This window comes from Myotis myotis, unplaced genomic scaffold, assembly GCF_014108235.1.
Source record: "Myotis myotis isolate mMyoMyo1 unplaced genomic scaffold, mMyoMyo1.p scaffold_m19_p_10, whole genome shotgun sequence".
NCBI classification, from domain to species: domain Eukaryota; kingdom Metazoa; phylum Chordata; class Mammalia; order Chiroptera; family Vespertilionidae; genus Myotis; species Myotis myotis.
Window position 1 is genome coordinate 75,450,772 of NW_023416314.1, and position 15,887 is coordinate 75,466,658.

At 47.3% G+C, this 15,887-nt stretch overlaps 1 protein-coding gene across 2 annotated transcripts in view; it reads right to left on the reverse strand.

Annotated features, from left to right (window-relative positions):
- Positions 1-15,887, reverse strand: part of KIAA1549L (KIAA1549 like) — a 213,206-nt gene that overhangs the window by 82,707 nt on the left and 114,612 nt on the right. For both annotated transcript variants that reach the window (XM_036326286.1, XM_036326285.1), the window contains exons 2-6: positions 9,322-9,657; positions 6,104-6,721; positions 3,966-4,081; positions 916-1,135; positions 11-144 (exon numbers count right to left, since the gene is read on the reverse strand). In XM_036326286.1, coding sequence (XP_036182179.1) covers positions 11-144; positions 916-1,135; positions 3,966-4,081; positions 6,104-6,721; positions 9,322-9,657 — 1,424 coding nt within the window. The remainder of the gene's footprint in view (positions 1-10; positions 145-915; positions 1,136-3,965; positions 4,082-6,103; positions 6,722-9,321; positions 9,658-15,887) is intronic.

A 15,887-nucleotide genomic window follows, 5' to 3' on the forward strand; every position in this document is an offset into this window, starting at 1 on the left:
CCCTCCTCACCTGAGTCGTCAGGTTGCTTTGGGTACTCAGCACCTTCCTCTCGGCATCCTGGAAGGCCTTCTGTAGCCTCTGCTCCATCGTCTGAGCAAACCTGCAGGACTGTATGTTGTCGGACTGGCTCACAAACTGAAGCACTAGAACGAGAGTCATAAATCCGCACTCGGGCTTAATAGCCGTCGTAATATAAAACCACAATTTTTACATCAGAGCAATCAGGCAAAGAGGGGAGACAAGGTTTGGCTGTAGTTTCAGATGTGGCTCTTAACATGATTTATAACCTAGAAGAATTGAAAGTGTGATGAGACCCGAGGTCCGCCCAGTGCAAAGGATTTTGTGGTTTCATTTGATTGGAATATGGAGACATCTGCTCCAAGATACTTTAAAAAAATAACCCAAGGCATCAAAATGCCTTCTGATTCTTTGGAGGGGGAAAATAATCAAATAACCTGCATGACTAAGTTGACTGAGTCTTTCCATTTCAACGGTTTCTCTATGCTTGTGGTTTGGAATCAGCAGGAACCTTGGAAGAAAGATCCCAAGGCAGAAGCTCAGAGATTCTAGTTCAGTGGCATCTGCAATGTGTTGCTCCAAAGCATAGATTTTATGGCTACTTAGCTCTTATCAGTACCCATAATACAGAAAAAAAATAAAAACTACAGTACTTGGTGCACAAAAGTACCAATTATATACGGTAGGAAGAAAGGCTCCTGTGAAGAAATATTTCTAGTAAATCCAGGAAAAAATTAGGCTGATGTGCAGAGCACTTGGGCATTTGATTAGCACGCCCTTTGGGGAAGGAACAAGAGATGACAGAGCAGTTAGCAATGGAGTTTTTAAACGGGTGTCTTCTTGGCACTGCCCCTGGTCACAGAACCGATAGAACCCTTTCGTCCTGAGTTACTTGCCTGTTTTCAGCTGGAAGTGGCCTGCAGGCTGGGGATGCCACGGGGAGGCGAGAGCCGCCACGGACTGCAAGCTTGGGGTATGTTGCTTCAGATCTGCAGTCACGTTGCTGACCCCATAAACACCCAGCATTTCGATCACCACGGCAGGCAAGTACACCAGCCTCCCTTTGGTAGCATAATAACCAACTGTGACGTTATGAGAATGTTCCAGAATGTCCACCTGCAAAACAACGGACCCACAGAACTCAGTGCTTGTTTCCACTTTAAGTTCTTGGTGTTTCCTAGGACCATTTAGCATGGCTGGGGAAGAGGATGTCCTCGTTCAACAAGTATTCTAACAACCCTATAAAGCAGACGTAGATTGGCAAGTCTCAAAATATCAGAATACAACAAAATATAAACTATATTGAACCTACATGGAACAGAATTAAATCTTTGTATTTTTGATTCCTTAAGTGACTCAGGATAATCCTGTGAGCACCAATTATCTCCCAAGATGGCAGGCAAAACAGATTTCCAGGAAACGGCATGCTAAAAAATAGCTTTATTATATTTCTCATCATTTACGAAAATTAAAAGGCAGAAGTGAGAGAACAAGTGGGGGCACTTTCAGGACAGGGGTAAAACAGTATATGAGGTGACTTCCTCTCTCTAGAAGCTGAGCGAAGAATTGTTTAGAGGTCACCCGATTCTTGACATGTAGTTGGTTCAAGATTGAGGTGGGGGTGGGCCATGGAGAAAGTTTCTCTTACAGCTGAGTCCTAAGAGATATGATAATCTGAGCTCTTCTTAACCCAATTGGAAGGTTTTGAGACTTTAGATTTTACTATTTATTTTTGCTTTCTTCGGGTTTTATATTAACAAGTCAGGGTGTTCTTTTGTGGTTTTTTAATTTTCTTTATTGATTAAGGTATTACATATATATGTGTTCTTATTCCCCCATTGCCCTCCCCTACCCTTCCTCATGCCCTCCCCCTCCTGGTGTCGGTGTCCATTGGTTAGGCTTATATGCATGTATACAAGTCCTTTGGTTGATCTCTCCCTTTTACCCCCACCCTCCCCTGCCTTCCCTCTGAGGTTTGACAGTCTGATCGATGGTTCTCTGTCTCTGGATCTGTTTTTGTTCATCAGTTTATGTTGTTCATTGTAAGTCAGGGTGTTTTAAACACCCACTTTCCCCCTTTATTTTGGCATCTCCATTAGTAGTGTCAAGACGGGGGGGGGGGCTGCTTTAGGTGACTGATGGTTGCCAGAGGGGAGGGGAGGTTGGAGGTTGGGTGGAAGAGTTAAAGGGGTTAAGAAGTATAAATTGGTAGCTACAAAAGAATCACGTGGGTGTGAAGAACAGCAAAGGAAATATAGTCAATGATACTGTCATAACTACGTATGGCACCGAGTGGTACTGGAAATATTGGAGGATTACTCTGTGAAGTATATGATTGCCTAACCACTAGGCTGTACACCTGACACTAATACAAAGTAATATTGAATATAAACTGTCACTGGAAAATAAAAAAAAATTTGTTTAAAGGTGGCTTTCGGTGGAACAAGCTACTTTTGGATGGAGCATGGACACAGCAGTAGGGAGGCCAGAGAGAAAGTGACTCCTGCCCCCGTCCTTCTCAGTACCTCAAGGACTGAGTCTCAGTTTGGGGAGTACTTACTTTTAACACCCCTCTAATCCTTACAATCACATTTTTGCCAACCATGTCTAGCTTGAATTTAACAAGCTGCTTCCATTATTCTCACTTTTATGATTCCCTTTTCTTAGGGACTTCCATTTGTGGTGGTAATATCAAACATCCTTTCAAAAGATATGTATTGAAGTTCTTAGAAGGGAGCCAATTAAAAAAAATACATTCTGTCACAGCAGTCTATGAGGAGATGCAGAAAAGGCAAAAACCATGAAGGTTGTTTGCAAATGAGAAAAGTTTAGTGGAACCTGTATCAGGCAACCAATAGAAACATTCACATTTTTCACTCCCTCTTTTTTAAAAAAAATATATTTTTACTGATTTCACAAAGGAAGGGAGAGGGAGAGGGAGAGAGAGATAGACACATCAATGATGAGAGAGAGTCATTGATCAGCTGCCTCCTGCCCGCCCCACACTGAGTTTCAAGCCTGCCACCCGGGCATGTGCCCTGACCAGGAATTGAGCCATGACCTCCTGGTTCATAGGTTGATGCTCAGCCACTGAGCCACATTGGCTGGGCCACGTTTTCCACTTTGAAATAACGTTTCTGCCACAGAAACCACAGATGCCTCACATGAAATGGGTTTCTTTCTTTTTCTTTCTTTCAAAATTATATAAAAGAGACTGACAACGGCCAGCAAATTATGTACCAAACCTTATTCCTAGTCCTTGGTGTGGTAGTGGGGGGAGAGGGCCACCAAGCCAACTGCAGCTGCAGAACAAAACATCAAACGAAGAGGCCAGAGCAACAGTTCCGAGAGTTGCAAAGGGTTGCCCACCGACTGCCAATTGCATTTACTGCTTTAAAACTTGGAATCAAACCAAAAGCGTGTAAAGTGAGGCTTCCATCACAGCGAGCAGTTGTTAAATAGTACTTGGCATTAGAGTGTTTGGAGGAAAAAAAAAAAAGTGTTTACTTCCCCGTCTGCTGCTGGCAATTTGAGCAAAGTTGGACTCAATTACAAGTCAGAGTAATTTTTAAATGTCCTGAAATAAATCATTAACTATTTACAATGGCAGGGAAGATAAAGGAAGAAGTAATGGATGATTTCTGGAGAATTACATGAACAATTACTAAATACTCTTCCCAGACAATGGGATAAAGGACCAATTAAAACAGTATATCCAGGCTTTAAGAAAAATCTGGACATAAGGCAATTAGCCTCAATTTTCCACCTCAAGATTTGACCTTTTTCCCCAACAACAACACATGAACTATTTGCCAAAATGGAAAAAAAAAAAAAAAGATGCTCCGTGGCTATGGTACCCAGGAGGGGAGGAAAATGATCTGAACCTACTCTGGTCCCCCGAGAAAGACTAGACCAGATTAGACAGATGACAAAGCAAGGGGCTTACGTGAGCCGAGACGTCATTCTGGTGGAAAGCCTTGCGCAATGCCTGCGTGAGCCCTTTGGCTATACTGAGCTTCAAGGTTTCACTGATCTGCGCTCTCCTCTGCGTCAGAAAGAGAACTGCGAGACAAAACCGAAGTATGGTCATCAGGGTAAGGCAGCAGACGCCCCAATACATGAGCCCTCCTCTCCTCCCTGGCCAACACCTCCCACAAGTTCTGCACGAAGCCGGTGAGTGCAGGGCCAATGAGGGCAGAGCTGGGGTAGCAGCTCTGCAGGCCCCACTCACGTCCTAAGGAAAGAAGGCCCTCGCCAGCCATTTGTGCGGAGAGACAGCCATCATGTCGGTGGCACTTCATTTCAGACCAGCGCTGCTTCTGACTTGGAAAGGGGGTGCTCAGCAGGACCTGCCCCTGGTGGGTCTGCATACAAGGGAATTCCCTCAACAGCATCCCCAAGAGCTGACTTAGGGGCAGGCGCTGAGCTAGGTGCTGCAGGATGTCAGGAAGGCAGGCCCCACCCCACAAGAGCGACAGAGACGGGGATGGAGACCAGGGCATTTGTGACTGACTGACAGATGCTATTTGAAGGGAAGCCTAGGATGCTTTTGGAGGCCCCAGGAGGAGCATCCAGCCCTGACTTGGGCAAGGGCATGGGGACCTAGGAAGGGTTCCTGGTGCTTCTGCTGAGCCCTGAAGGATAATGGGAGTGAGCCTGCCAGGGGGGGAGCCCACTCCCACCCACTCTTACCCACTCCCAGAGGAGGGAGTGTGGTGCCTTGAACTAGATGTGCAAAGGCACAGGGGAGAAGAGGGACATATTTCAGTGTATGTGTTTAGGCTTGGTCCTGAGGGCGACGGGAAGGGAAGGGTTTTGAATAAAGGCATGCATTTTAGAAGGTTCCTTTAACTGCAGACTGGAGAACAGGCTGGTGGGGGGAGGGGGATGGAGTCTGAAAGCAGAGAGATAAACTTGGCCATTTGTTGCAGAAATTTAGGTGAGCGATCGTGACAAGGTGAACTAGGGAAGTGGCAGCTGAGGTGGACAGAGTGTTCCAGGAGAACTGAAAGGAGCTGGTGACTGACAGGGTGTGGCTGGGGAGCCAGGGGTTCGTGAAGATGGGAGGGGGAGAATGTTCCAGACTTCTGCATCCAGGCGGTTGAGGTTGTCACTAAGAGGAAGTGGCATAGATTTGGAGAGCAAGGGGGAGGGAAAGTGGGAAACGAGGTGGTCTAATTTCTTGAGATATAGGAAGAGATACTGTACTTTCTGCTATGCCTAGTATCATATCCGTAACATAGGATATGCCTCAAGAAATAATTTCATTTAGTTCTTTGTGGGGTGAAGAGGAAGGTGGGATGTGGGCATTCGACACTGGCATCCTCTTTCAAATACTGTGCCTGATGCTTTTTGTAGCAAACACTACCACACTATGAAAAGGACCCTGTGCCTTCTTGGTCTGCTTTGCTGCCACTGAGAGGTGGGGGCTGAAGAGATAGCACCCACCACCCAACATTTTCAAGGCCTCCTTTTTAACATCAAAAGAAATCCCGGGTGCCCACGCCGTGTACCGGAGCCGTACTGTTAGTACCTGCTGATGGAGAAAACCCATGACACAAAGCCTTTCTGAATTCCGTGGTGCTTCCCGAAGTTGTCTATTTACTAACACATCATTCATGCCTGGGAAACATCACTGCAGGCAAAGCTTGTGCTTCCTCAGACCCCTGGCCGAACTGGTTTCCGAGGGGCCTCTGATTTCAGGACTGATCCCGAGTCTAGATGGTGTCACAAAACGCTTGTCTTACCCTCCGTCACTGGATAAAGATCATGGGTTCTCAACGCTGGCACTACTGACATTTTGGGCTGTTGAACTGTTCTTTGTCGTCAACCATCCTGGGCATTGTAGGATGTTTAGCAGCCTCCCTCATCTCTATCTCATCAGGTGCCAATGCACCCTCCCTGCCCTTCAACCACCCGCCCCCCCATACACATCTCCAGATGTGCAAATATTCCCGGGGGAGGGGGAGCTACACTGCCCCTGGTGAGAACCACTGATCTCAAAGAAATCTAATAATTCTGTTGCCTCTCTGAAGCCATCATGTGCTTGCTGCTCCAAGTCAAGTCAGGAGAGTGGAGTCTTACCTGTCTTCACCAGGAGTTTACTGGACATCTGACACTCCAGGTTGGACGCCATTTTGCCAGTTGTGACCACAGCCGTCGACACAGCAGGAAGAGCGGCATTTGGGTTTTCTGCCAGCAGAGGCGGCAACCGCGTGGCCCTTACTGGTGCGGTGACAGACGTCAAGGCTGCCGTGATTGTCAGCGAGCGTGTGGTGGACGCCCTGGGCAGGTCTGGGTGGGTGGGGTTTGGGAGGTTCGTGTGCATGGCTTGTGGCTTCCTGGGGAGGTGTGTTGTGGACAACAGGCCGGAGGCGGTGCCCGTGTTCCCTTGCATGGCTGTGTGAGTGCTCGTGGTGTGTGCTGATTTTGCAAACATGTAGGTTGGCGTGAACGAGGAGGCTGGGTGGCCTGCCCCTGGTGTCGCCTTCGGGCCCGATGCCGTGTTGTTTGTGACATGTCTAGCTAGAGCAGTGGTCAAACTGCTCTTGACTAACCCAGAGGCCACGGCCGAAGGGCTGCTGCCAGGGCCCTTAGCGACCAGGGCTGCAGACAGTGCCGCCGGACTCGATTTCCTCGGGAGCAACGTGGATGCTGCTGCAGCTGCTGTTGGTTCTGCCTTGGACGCCACTGCAAAGTCCACTGTAAAGAGAGAAAAAGCAAAGTTTGTCACTGGCCCACAGTGCCCACATCCCTTGAGGTGATGAATGGATGTAACTGATGGGTTTGCTGGGATGAAAAGTCTCTGTGCTCTGAAATTTAGGCCACAGAGCTTAGGCTCATTAAGTCAATTAAGCACAATGAGAATGCCAGTTATAGCAAAGCTATGGTCGGTAAGAAGGACACTTAAATTCTGAATACTTTCAAAAACACCAAGTCAGCATGAGGATCAAGGGCATGACTATTTGGGGCTGCTGAGTCTTTCACCAGCGTGGAAGGGTGTGTCTGCTCCTGATCAAAGCTGGGTATCTGTGTTGAGCTTGAAGATGCTTTGGCCACAGGAGCAGTCATACCTGTTTTCTGGGTACCAGGAAACAAACTTCCTGCATTAGTGGCTGCACCTGTCCATTTCTTGGGGCGCTGAGAAGGCAGAAGCACTTCGGATGGGGTCCTGAGTGAGACCCTGGTTGACAGAGGAGATTCAGCAGTAGAGTGATATCGCGGGATACTCTGGAATGGTGTGGAAGCATGGACCACAGGAGATGGGTAGAAGTTGCTGGAAATTTTGGAGCTTGTATCCATTCCATCTGAAAACATCTCCTGCAAGCCAGCTGTGGAAGGCAGACTTGGAGAGGGTAGCGAGAGAGGCCATGCTGGATGGACAGGCCGCTGTACCTGGGGATGAGACGTGACTTGTTGACTTGTGGATGGGTCATCTTCAACTTCAGTTGCTTGGAAGTCTCTGGAATGGTTATTACTTGTAGACAAGACAGCTGTATGGTTTCCAACCATGGTAACATCTGACGGTTGAATGGGCTGGTTGGTGCCTGTATCAAGGACGGAATCCTGAATGCCAAAGCCTTCTGCAGTTGCTACATGCCCAGCAGTGTCTTTGAGATTCTGGGGGTCTATTGTATTAACAGCTGAAGCTAAAACACTGGGGGCAGGAGAGGAAGCTGAGTGAGGTTTCCAATTTATGGAGTTAATTGTGTGCCCATTTATAGCATAATTTGTTTGCTGCAGCAAGCCAGATATCGTTGGTTCTGTGGAAAGGGATCCAGTTTCTGCGGAAAGGGAACTCCAGAACGCATCTGTGACCGCTGGCTTTTTCACACTGCCCACTGCGGGGAAATCATAGGCCTCAGTGGAGGAGGGAAGTGCCGTCACCTGTTTGGAAGTTGAAACTGGCAGCTCCGAATGGCCCGTCGCAGCTGCGTCCGTCTCTGGCTTGCTGCTGGAAAAGCCGGGAGATGGGGAAACAGTCTGGGCAGCTCGTGTGGAGGGGAGAGAACGTGGAGGTAATTCTGAAGCAAGGTTTGTCCTTGGCGTTGTACGGACAGTGGATGAAATAGGATCAGTGCTGAAAGCAGAGGTGAATCCATTTAGAGTGTGAAGACTCGGAATCTCTTTACTTCGGAAGGTCTGGAGAGCAACTGTCAAACTTGCCCTTTCGTTTTTCCTTGGGACAGCTGTCCCGCCACCTTCTTTCTGCAGCGGGAACGTCCAAGTGGCGGCAAGGAGATTAGGAAATGTGCTTGAGAGGAGGAAGTCGGTAGTGGCAGCAGGAGGGGGTCCACCGTGGCCCTCTCCCTGAGGAGTTGTCATTCGGGGCGGAGTGGATAGAGAGGCATGGTTCCCTGCCGGCTGCAGGACAGCAGGAGAGTCTGCTACTGCGCCCTTTGAGGGTGATGCAGGAACCGCCCCAGAAAGGAGGGCTTGTCCTCGGCCGGCTGTGGTGGGAGGCAGAGGAGAAGGCACCAAAGAGGAAGATGTGTGTTCTGCGGAAAGGACGGGCCCTTCAGAATTCTCTGGAGCTGCTGACAGGTGCAGTGGGTTAGCGGAGTCCTTTGCAGTGGCGGGGGCTAGTGTCCCGTGGGTCATTTCCACCGCCCCTGACTCAGCGGTCTGGAAAAGTGAGGGCACAGCCCCACTCTTCAGAGCTGGCAGCGACGCCCCCTTGTGCACTGTTTCGGCCACCTCCACTGTGACTGGCTGGGTGGACGCAGGTCTTGATGCCGCTCCCAAGCTTGACCAGGAGGGAGTTCCACGGGGCAGGTGAAGACTTCCAAGTGCTGGGGGAGGGGGAGACCGATGGGCCAAGTCTGGCCCGGACCTCAGAAACTCTGGTGTGGGGGAGCCTGCTGCGCGAAGATCCTCTGTGGGGGGCAGCGCCGAATACTGCTTTGTTGAAGATCCAGAGAAACCTAGACGGGGGATGCTTATTAAATCCCGGGCATTTGGGGATGGAGTGTGGTTCCTTTCGTCAGCAAGTGGGTTTCGGGGTTTAGCCACGCTCTGACTTGGAGAGCAGTCAGTTGGAGCTGTCTGGGGGACTAAAGGCGCTGTGGTGGGTCGCCCGGCTGGCTTAGAAAAGATGATGGGATGAGGCGAGTCAGGAGCCAATGAAGGGGATGGAGGTGGAGGGAGAAGTGGGAGTATGTCTGACCTCAGAGAATGTCGTTCTGAGATGGAAGGAGCCCCTACCCATACTGGCTGAGACGGGAGGACAGGGCTCACGGACGTCCCCGAGGGGACAGTGGGCAATGCGGGGAGCATGCTAGTGTGAGGCAAACCTGACACACCGGCTGCTTCTCTTCCCCCTGGCGGTCTTGGCTGGACCGGCGACTCGGTGGAATCCTTGGAAGGCTCGAGGGAGGCGCTATATCCGCTCCCTTGGTGAGGGGAAGCGGAGAGGTCCCCGTGAGCCCGAGGCCTGCGGTGTGTCTTGGGAGGAGGTGTTCGGGAGAACGGCAGCACGCTGGTGTTGTCAGGGGTCGGGCCCAGCACATCCTTGATTCTATCCACTGCGGAGGAAGACTGGACTTCGGAGAAAGGCCATGTTGGTGAAATCGGGGACAATTTCCCGGGAGGAAACGACTCCGGGTTTGGGGTGACAGTTATCTGTAGGTTGTCTGTTCCTGTGAAACAAAACACCAAGTGGTCAGACATCAGCCAGTAAGTGCCTGCGGTGGTAGGTCCTAGAGAGACGGTGTGGGCAGGAAGGCGCTGCTCAGACCTCTTCTACCCCTGCAATGAGGACGCATTAAACACTCTCAAACAATGCATTCAGTAATTAGAAATATGCAAATGCTGCAGCTGACCTACAGGGCAGGAATGGAGACAAACTGTCCCTGTGAAGTGATGTTTAAGCAAAGATGTGGGACACACTTGAGTATTTTAAATCTTTTTTTTTCTACACCACCTATGACAGTTGGACTGGGAAACTCACAATCTAGAAAGTCAAAGACAAATGGGGCTCCCTGCCATGGCCAATGATACAAAACAAACCTCATCCGAAACCCAAACCGCCCAACGAAAGGACCACGTATCCAAATGCAGGTCTTTGCTTAGGGCCCTATCGCATCTCGAGCAGAATAACTGGGGTTGCCTGTGTTTGGAGAGATGGCAGCAAGGAGACATGTGGTCTTATTGAATATGAAAGGATTCCTGATGCTATCGTTCATGCCATGTCAAAAGCGCAGGGTATTTCTTTCAGGTTAGGCTACTTCTGCAAGAAAAACTCTTCCCATCCAACCCAGGACCAGAGACACCCCCTCATCAGCTGGGGTCCCTACGAGCAGACTCACTCTCCCTGATGGCCTGATGATTGAGAGGCCATGTTGAGAAAGCCCACGCAACACAAACTGTGGTGGCCGCTGGAGCTGCAGAAGTCTCTGGGAACTATGAGTGGCCTCTCCTAGCAGAAGGTGGCTCCAGCGAACAGCCGGCAAGAAGCCAGGGCCTCCCAATGCTGCCTTGGTTGCCTCCTGGGTTCCTCGAAACTACTCCTGTAACCCAGACAATGGCCGTCCTTTCCCACTCAGTGCTGTTCCTTTGGCTGCTGGAGACCCCCAGGAGAAGTCAGCCTACGTTTCCAACCACCGTCATGAGACCCTCCCTCTGTCCCACTCACTGCCCACCTGCGGGTTTTCCTACTTGCAGCCCTTACAGAAAAGCAAACCCAACCACCAACAGCTCTTAGATGTAGGGAACTAAGCCAACCAACTAATAACCATTAATAAACACCCCAAACCCCTCCTCCTCGTCTGCCAGAGAAAGACATCTGCAGCTTTCTGTCAGGTCCCAGAGTCAGACTGCCTGGATTCAAATCCCACTCCTCCATCTGCTAGCTGTGTGGCCTTGGACAAGTCACTTCACCTCTCTGGGCCTCATTTCCTCATTAGTAACATGGGGGCAATTACAGTACCTACCTCATGAAATTCTCTTAAGGATTAAAGTGAAGTGATACACTTAAAGTCCTTAGGACAGTGCTTAGTGCTCCCAAAATGCTAGCTATTCGTGGTGTTGCTACTGGTATTTGTTCAGCCCAAGGTAGGCATGGACGCACTCAGAAGCTTCCTCAGAGAACCCGATGCCAGTTAGAACTCATTGTCATGATCCCCCACATCTGTGGGGGCCCTTAGAGTCTGCAGAATATTGTCACACCCTAATCCCACCTCGAGGAAGAGGAAAGGTTATGACCCCCATTTTACAGTTGAGGAAACCAGGGCTCGGGGGGAACAAGTGCTAACTTGGCCCAGGTCATACAGAGAGTTATTCTATAGTCGAGTATGTCTCACTTCTTTCGACGTCAGGCTCAAGTCTCCCCAGTGCTGTGCGTGGGAAGGAGGTCTTCCTCCACCTTCCGGTCTGGGCTGGGCTCTGTCCTCCCAGAGGGACTCCCCCCTCCCCCCGCCCAGACCGGAGCCCACTCAGGAGCTCCCTCTTCCTCCTGAGTTGGATGGTGTGTCCCTCTTTGGTGCCGCTTGGGCAAACATCACTGAGCACAGCTCCACATCACAGAGACCTGTCAGGCCCTGACTCCCAGAAGGTCAGAAGAGATGGAAGAAGCACCATGGCTATGCTGAGGCATCCATCCCACACCCCACAGTTCTGAAGCCTGGCACCGGGGACATTCTTGCCTAAGATGAATTCTCTTGGGGCTTTTTAAAAACAAAATGCACCGGTTAATAGAATCAAATTGCCATTCCTTGAAGCGCTGCCAGCAAATAAGAAGATTCTGTTTAATGCTTTGACATTCAACGTTTTTGTGTTCACAGAGGTTTTCTTTTTGTAAGAAGTTTACGGCTTTCAAATCCTTTGTGAAACAGGCTTAGAGATCAACTTGACTTTCCCCCCATTATATACCATGTCACTTTCATTTTTTAAAACCTCGGTTAACGTGATCATTACAGAAAATTTAGCAAAGACAGAAAAGTAGAAGGGAGAGAAAAAGAATCCCAGTCCTCCCTCAGCGCTCTCCACATGCGGGTCCCAGCACACGGAGAAAACCAGGTTCACACTGAGGTGAACTGCACGTGCGGACTTCATCCTTGGAAAAGCTTTGGTTCGCTTGCTTTGCAGACTTGTAACCACACTGCATTCCCAACTCTGCACCTGCTCTTTCTCTTTGAACAGTATATTACAGCATATTTCCATACTGGATGAGGACGCATATTATTTCCACTAAGATGTGGTATGTATTTTTGTTTGTTTAAACATCCCCCAACTGTCAAGGTGCAGTTGTTTATAAAAGCTCAGTATCTATAATAATAAAAGCATAATATGCTAATTAGACTGGACAGCTGAATGACTTTCCAGACAAAGCCAGGGCTGCAAGGGCCAAGGGCAGCTGCCGTGGCTACGAGGGCCGAGCCCCTTGCATGAATTTCATGCATCAGGCCTCTAGTTATAAATAATGGCCTCATCCCCTTCCAATGTTGTCATCACAAACCCTCCGTGGCAGGTGGGACAGACACAATGACTTCCTCTTAGGGTCTAAGACCCCCCCCCCCACACACACACACAAGTTCACGCGCATCAGAAGTAAACCAATGGGACTTGGAGTTCTCTCTCCTCCCCCTATGCCCTGGCACCCTTCTGATCTTTCTGATGGGGTCACTTGTAAGTTTAAAAACTTCATCCCACAAGATGGCATAAACTCAACCTAAAAAAAACCAAAAAACACCCACAACTGACCACCAATAACTGACCTTCATAACTAGGACAATCCTATTAGCAAACCTTTCCAAATTTTCATATTAATTTTTACCATTTCATTTCAATGGCCTTCAGGGAAGCTGAGGCCATTAAAACCCATTAGGCAAGAAAGACGGGAGATGTAGGAAAGTCTGTACCTAGAGAAACGCAGTCACAGGGGCTTAGAGAGCTGGGCAAAATAACAGTGCATTATCAGGCTTCACACCATGATGAAAGGTTTAGACATAAACCACTTCTCAGTAATAGTCCCAGAATTAAGTTATCATTCTTCCCACAATCTTTGAGTACTTTCCCTTTATGCTTAGTGTTATAGCCAATTATCTCCCTTATTGGGATAATCACTTAACATGAATCCCACAAATACGTATTGAATGCTTTATCTGATGGTCACCCCTTTACAAAGGTTAACAAACTGTAATTCTCACAGAAAAGGTGGTTGATGCCACTGTTTAGGCAGTGATGGCCTAAACAGAGGTGACATGCGAACTCATGTTTTTGGTTGATTTATCTTTGTTAAATGGCATTTAAATATATAAAATAAATATCAAAAATATAAATCTTTGTTTTACTATGGTTACAAATATAAAATATTTCTATGTGTGACACGGCACCAGAGTTAAGTTAGGGTTTTTCAAAATGCTGACACGCCGAGCTCAAAAGGTTCACCATCACTGGTCTAGTGTGTGGGATCTGGGGTCAGAGCTGATGGGTTCATAGCCTGACTGCCTCGCTCCAGTTGTGTGAACTGAGACAAGTTACTCACCTGTCAGTTCCTGCTTCCCCTTTTCTAAGGTGAGATAGCAATAATCACTGTCTCACAGGCGATTATTTGAGGCTTAAAGGCATTGATCCGGGTAGAGTCTTTGGAACAAATACACCCTGGTAGGCGTCAGCAGTCAGCAGATGTTATCATATTACCATCAAGGAGCACAGAATCTAATTAAGAGGTGTTGGAGTCATATCTTTGTTCTAAATTATGACAAAAAGAAATTCTTAGACTCCCACTTTTGTCGTGTATAGTATTCTATCTTCTTGGGAACAGCTCACATTTCTTACGATGAATCCCTTTTCTCCGACTGTAATTCTCCACCGTACCTGGGTAATCCCGCTGGCTTTCTTAGCTCTAGCAAGACTCCTGCATGAGATCGCTCCCCTGAAATCTGCCTAGTTCTACAAGCAAGCACATGGTTCTGGAGATAACCATTCAGTATAGTGGCAAAGTGTTCGCTTTCCCATTAAGATTCCTTACAAATCTAACTACAACTCTAGCTGAGATGCTGAGAGGAGAAAGTAGAGAGAGAGCAAGAGCTTCTCAGATATTATCATGCATGTATATGAGAATACTCTTTTATTGCTTAAAATATTACAAAAACTAGTACATTTGTCTCCTTTTTTCCCCCTTGATCTTCCCCCAACCTCCCCAACCCCTGCCCCCCGCAGTATCTTGTGTCCATTGGTTATGCTTATATGCATGCATATAAGTCCTTTGGTTGATCTCTTACCCCCTCAACCTTTCCCAGCCTTCCTGCTGTAGTTTGACAGTCTGTTTAATGTTGCTCTGCCTCTGTATCTATTTTTGTTCATCAGATGAGAATACTTTTGATAATTAATCCAGAAATGAAAAAACTACACAAATTAAAATATAAAGGAGGAGCCACTATTGAAAAAGGCACTAGGACTGGTAATATTCAACTGAGTTCTATCTAACTTTTAAAAAATAGGTAACTCTAATGTTATTAAATCAATTCAGGCCTTTGAAATATATGATAATGTTCCCAATTTGTTTTATGAAACCAGTCCTGCTTTAATATCAAAATCCAATAAAGATATATGAAACAATAATCAAAATATGTAAATGAATACAGGGCAGCCAAGCAAAAATGTGTGTGTGTAGGGGAGAAGATTGTAATAAAAAATAGGAACTTATGTGTACTCCAGGATCACATTTATGCAATTACACAAAAATTATGTATTACATACGTAAATAATAAATTATTCAATGCATAAATTATCAATAGATAACACTTTTATAAAGTCTGTGACAGTCAACACAGACACATGTACCAGCATATACACGAAACATACATACACACAAAGGGGAATGTAAGGCTTTTCGCTGCATTTAAGGGCCAAATGGTCTGATCCTAGGCCAAACTCCAAACTCTTAATGTATTCCTGAAGGTTATCATTTGCAACCCCAACCTTGCACCATCTACAATGTGGCTCACAACAGGCAGGGACCTTCTCATTCATTTTGTATCTCACAGGGTATTTCGTGAGGTTGAAAAAAAACCAAACCTGTATTAAGGACATCCAGATAGCCTGACATACTCTAAAACTGAGAATAAGCAAAGATAACCATGTCAGAACACCTGTTCCAATAAACACTGGCCCTAAGCAATGATTTGAGGAGGAAAAGTTCTGTATTCGAAACCATTCAGGAAATCTCTTAACAGGAGAGTGACAGCGCAGACAGTACGAAAGCCGGGTAGTAAACAAAAGTCTTGTTTAACCTAGAAAATCCCCAAACTGGCTGACTGTGGAACTCTTTCTTCTTTTCTTTTTCTGCATGATACCAGTTAATGTCCCCAGGAGCCGCTGCTCTGAAGAACACCTTGAGGAAATTCTAGCGTTGGTCATTTCAGAGTTTCAAGTCGTTGCCCTTGGGCAATTTCAGACACAGAGAAAACCCAGAGAAGAACTGATGGGTGGGCCGGATTCCTTATGGAAGAAGAAAACATGTTCTTTGTCATTATGCGGTTGGCAAATTCTGCTCCTGTTTTCTTGTTTCACAGTGTATTTTATCAGACGTACGCATGACCTCTTCCCTGGATGCACATCACTTGAGATAGCATCGGGGTGAGCACCAGAAAAACTGGAAAGTGCTTGTTGTAAATGTAAAGGACCATCATCATTATACTGGTTGGCTCTAATGCCATCTTGGGCATTAAATTAATTTAGGTAAAATGATAATATCAATAACTTGATGGTTTTCCTAATGGGAGACATACAAGAAAAATGCTCTACTGGGAAAGGCTGTGTGATACTTCATGGATACTGATGTTCTTACAATCAGACACTAAAAACCTGCAAGTGTTCATGTGGGAGCCAAAAAAAGCAGAATACGTTGCCAATATTAATAACAAAT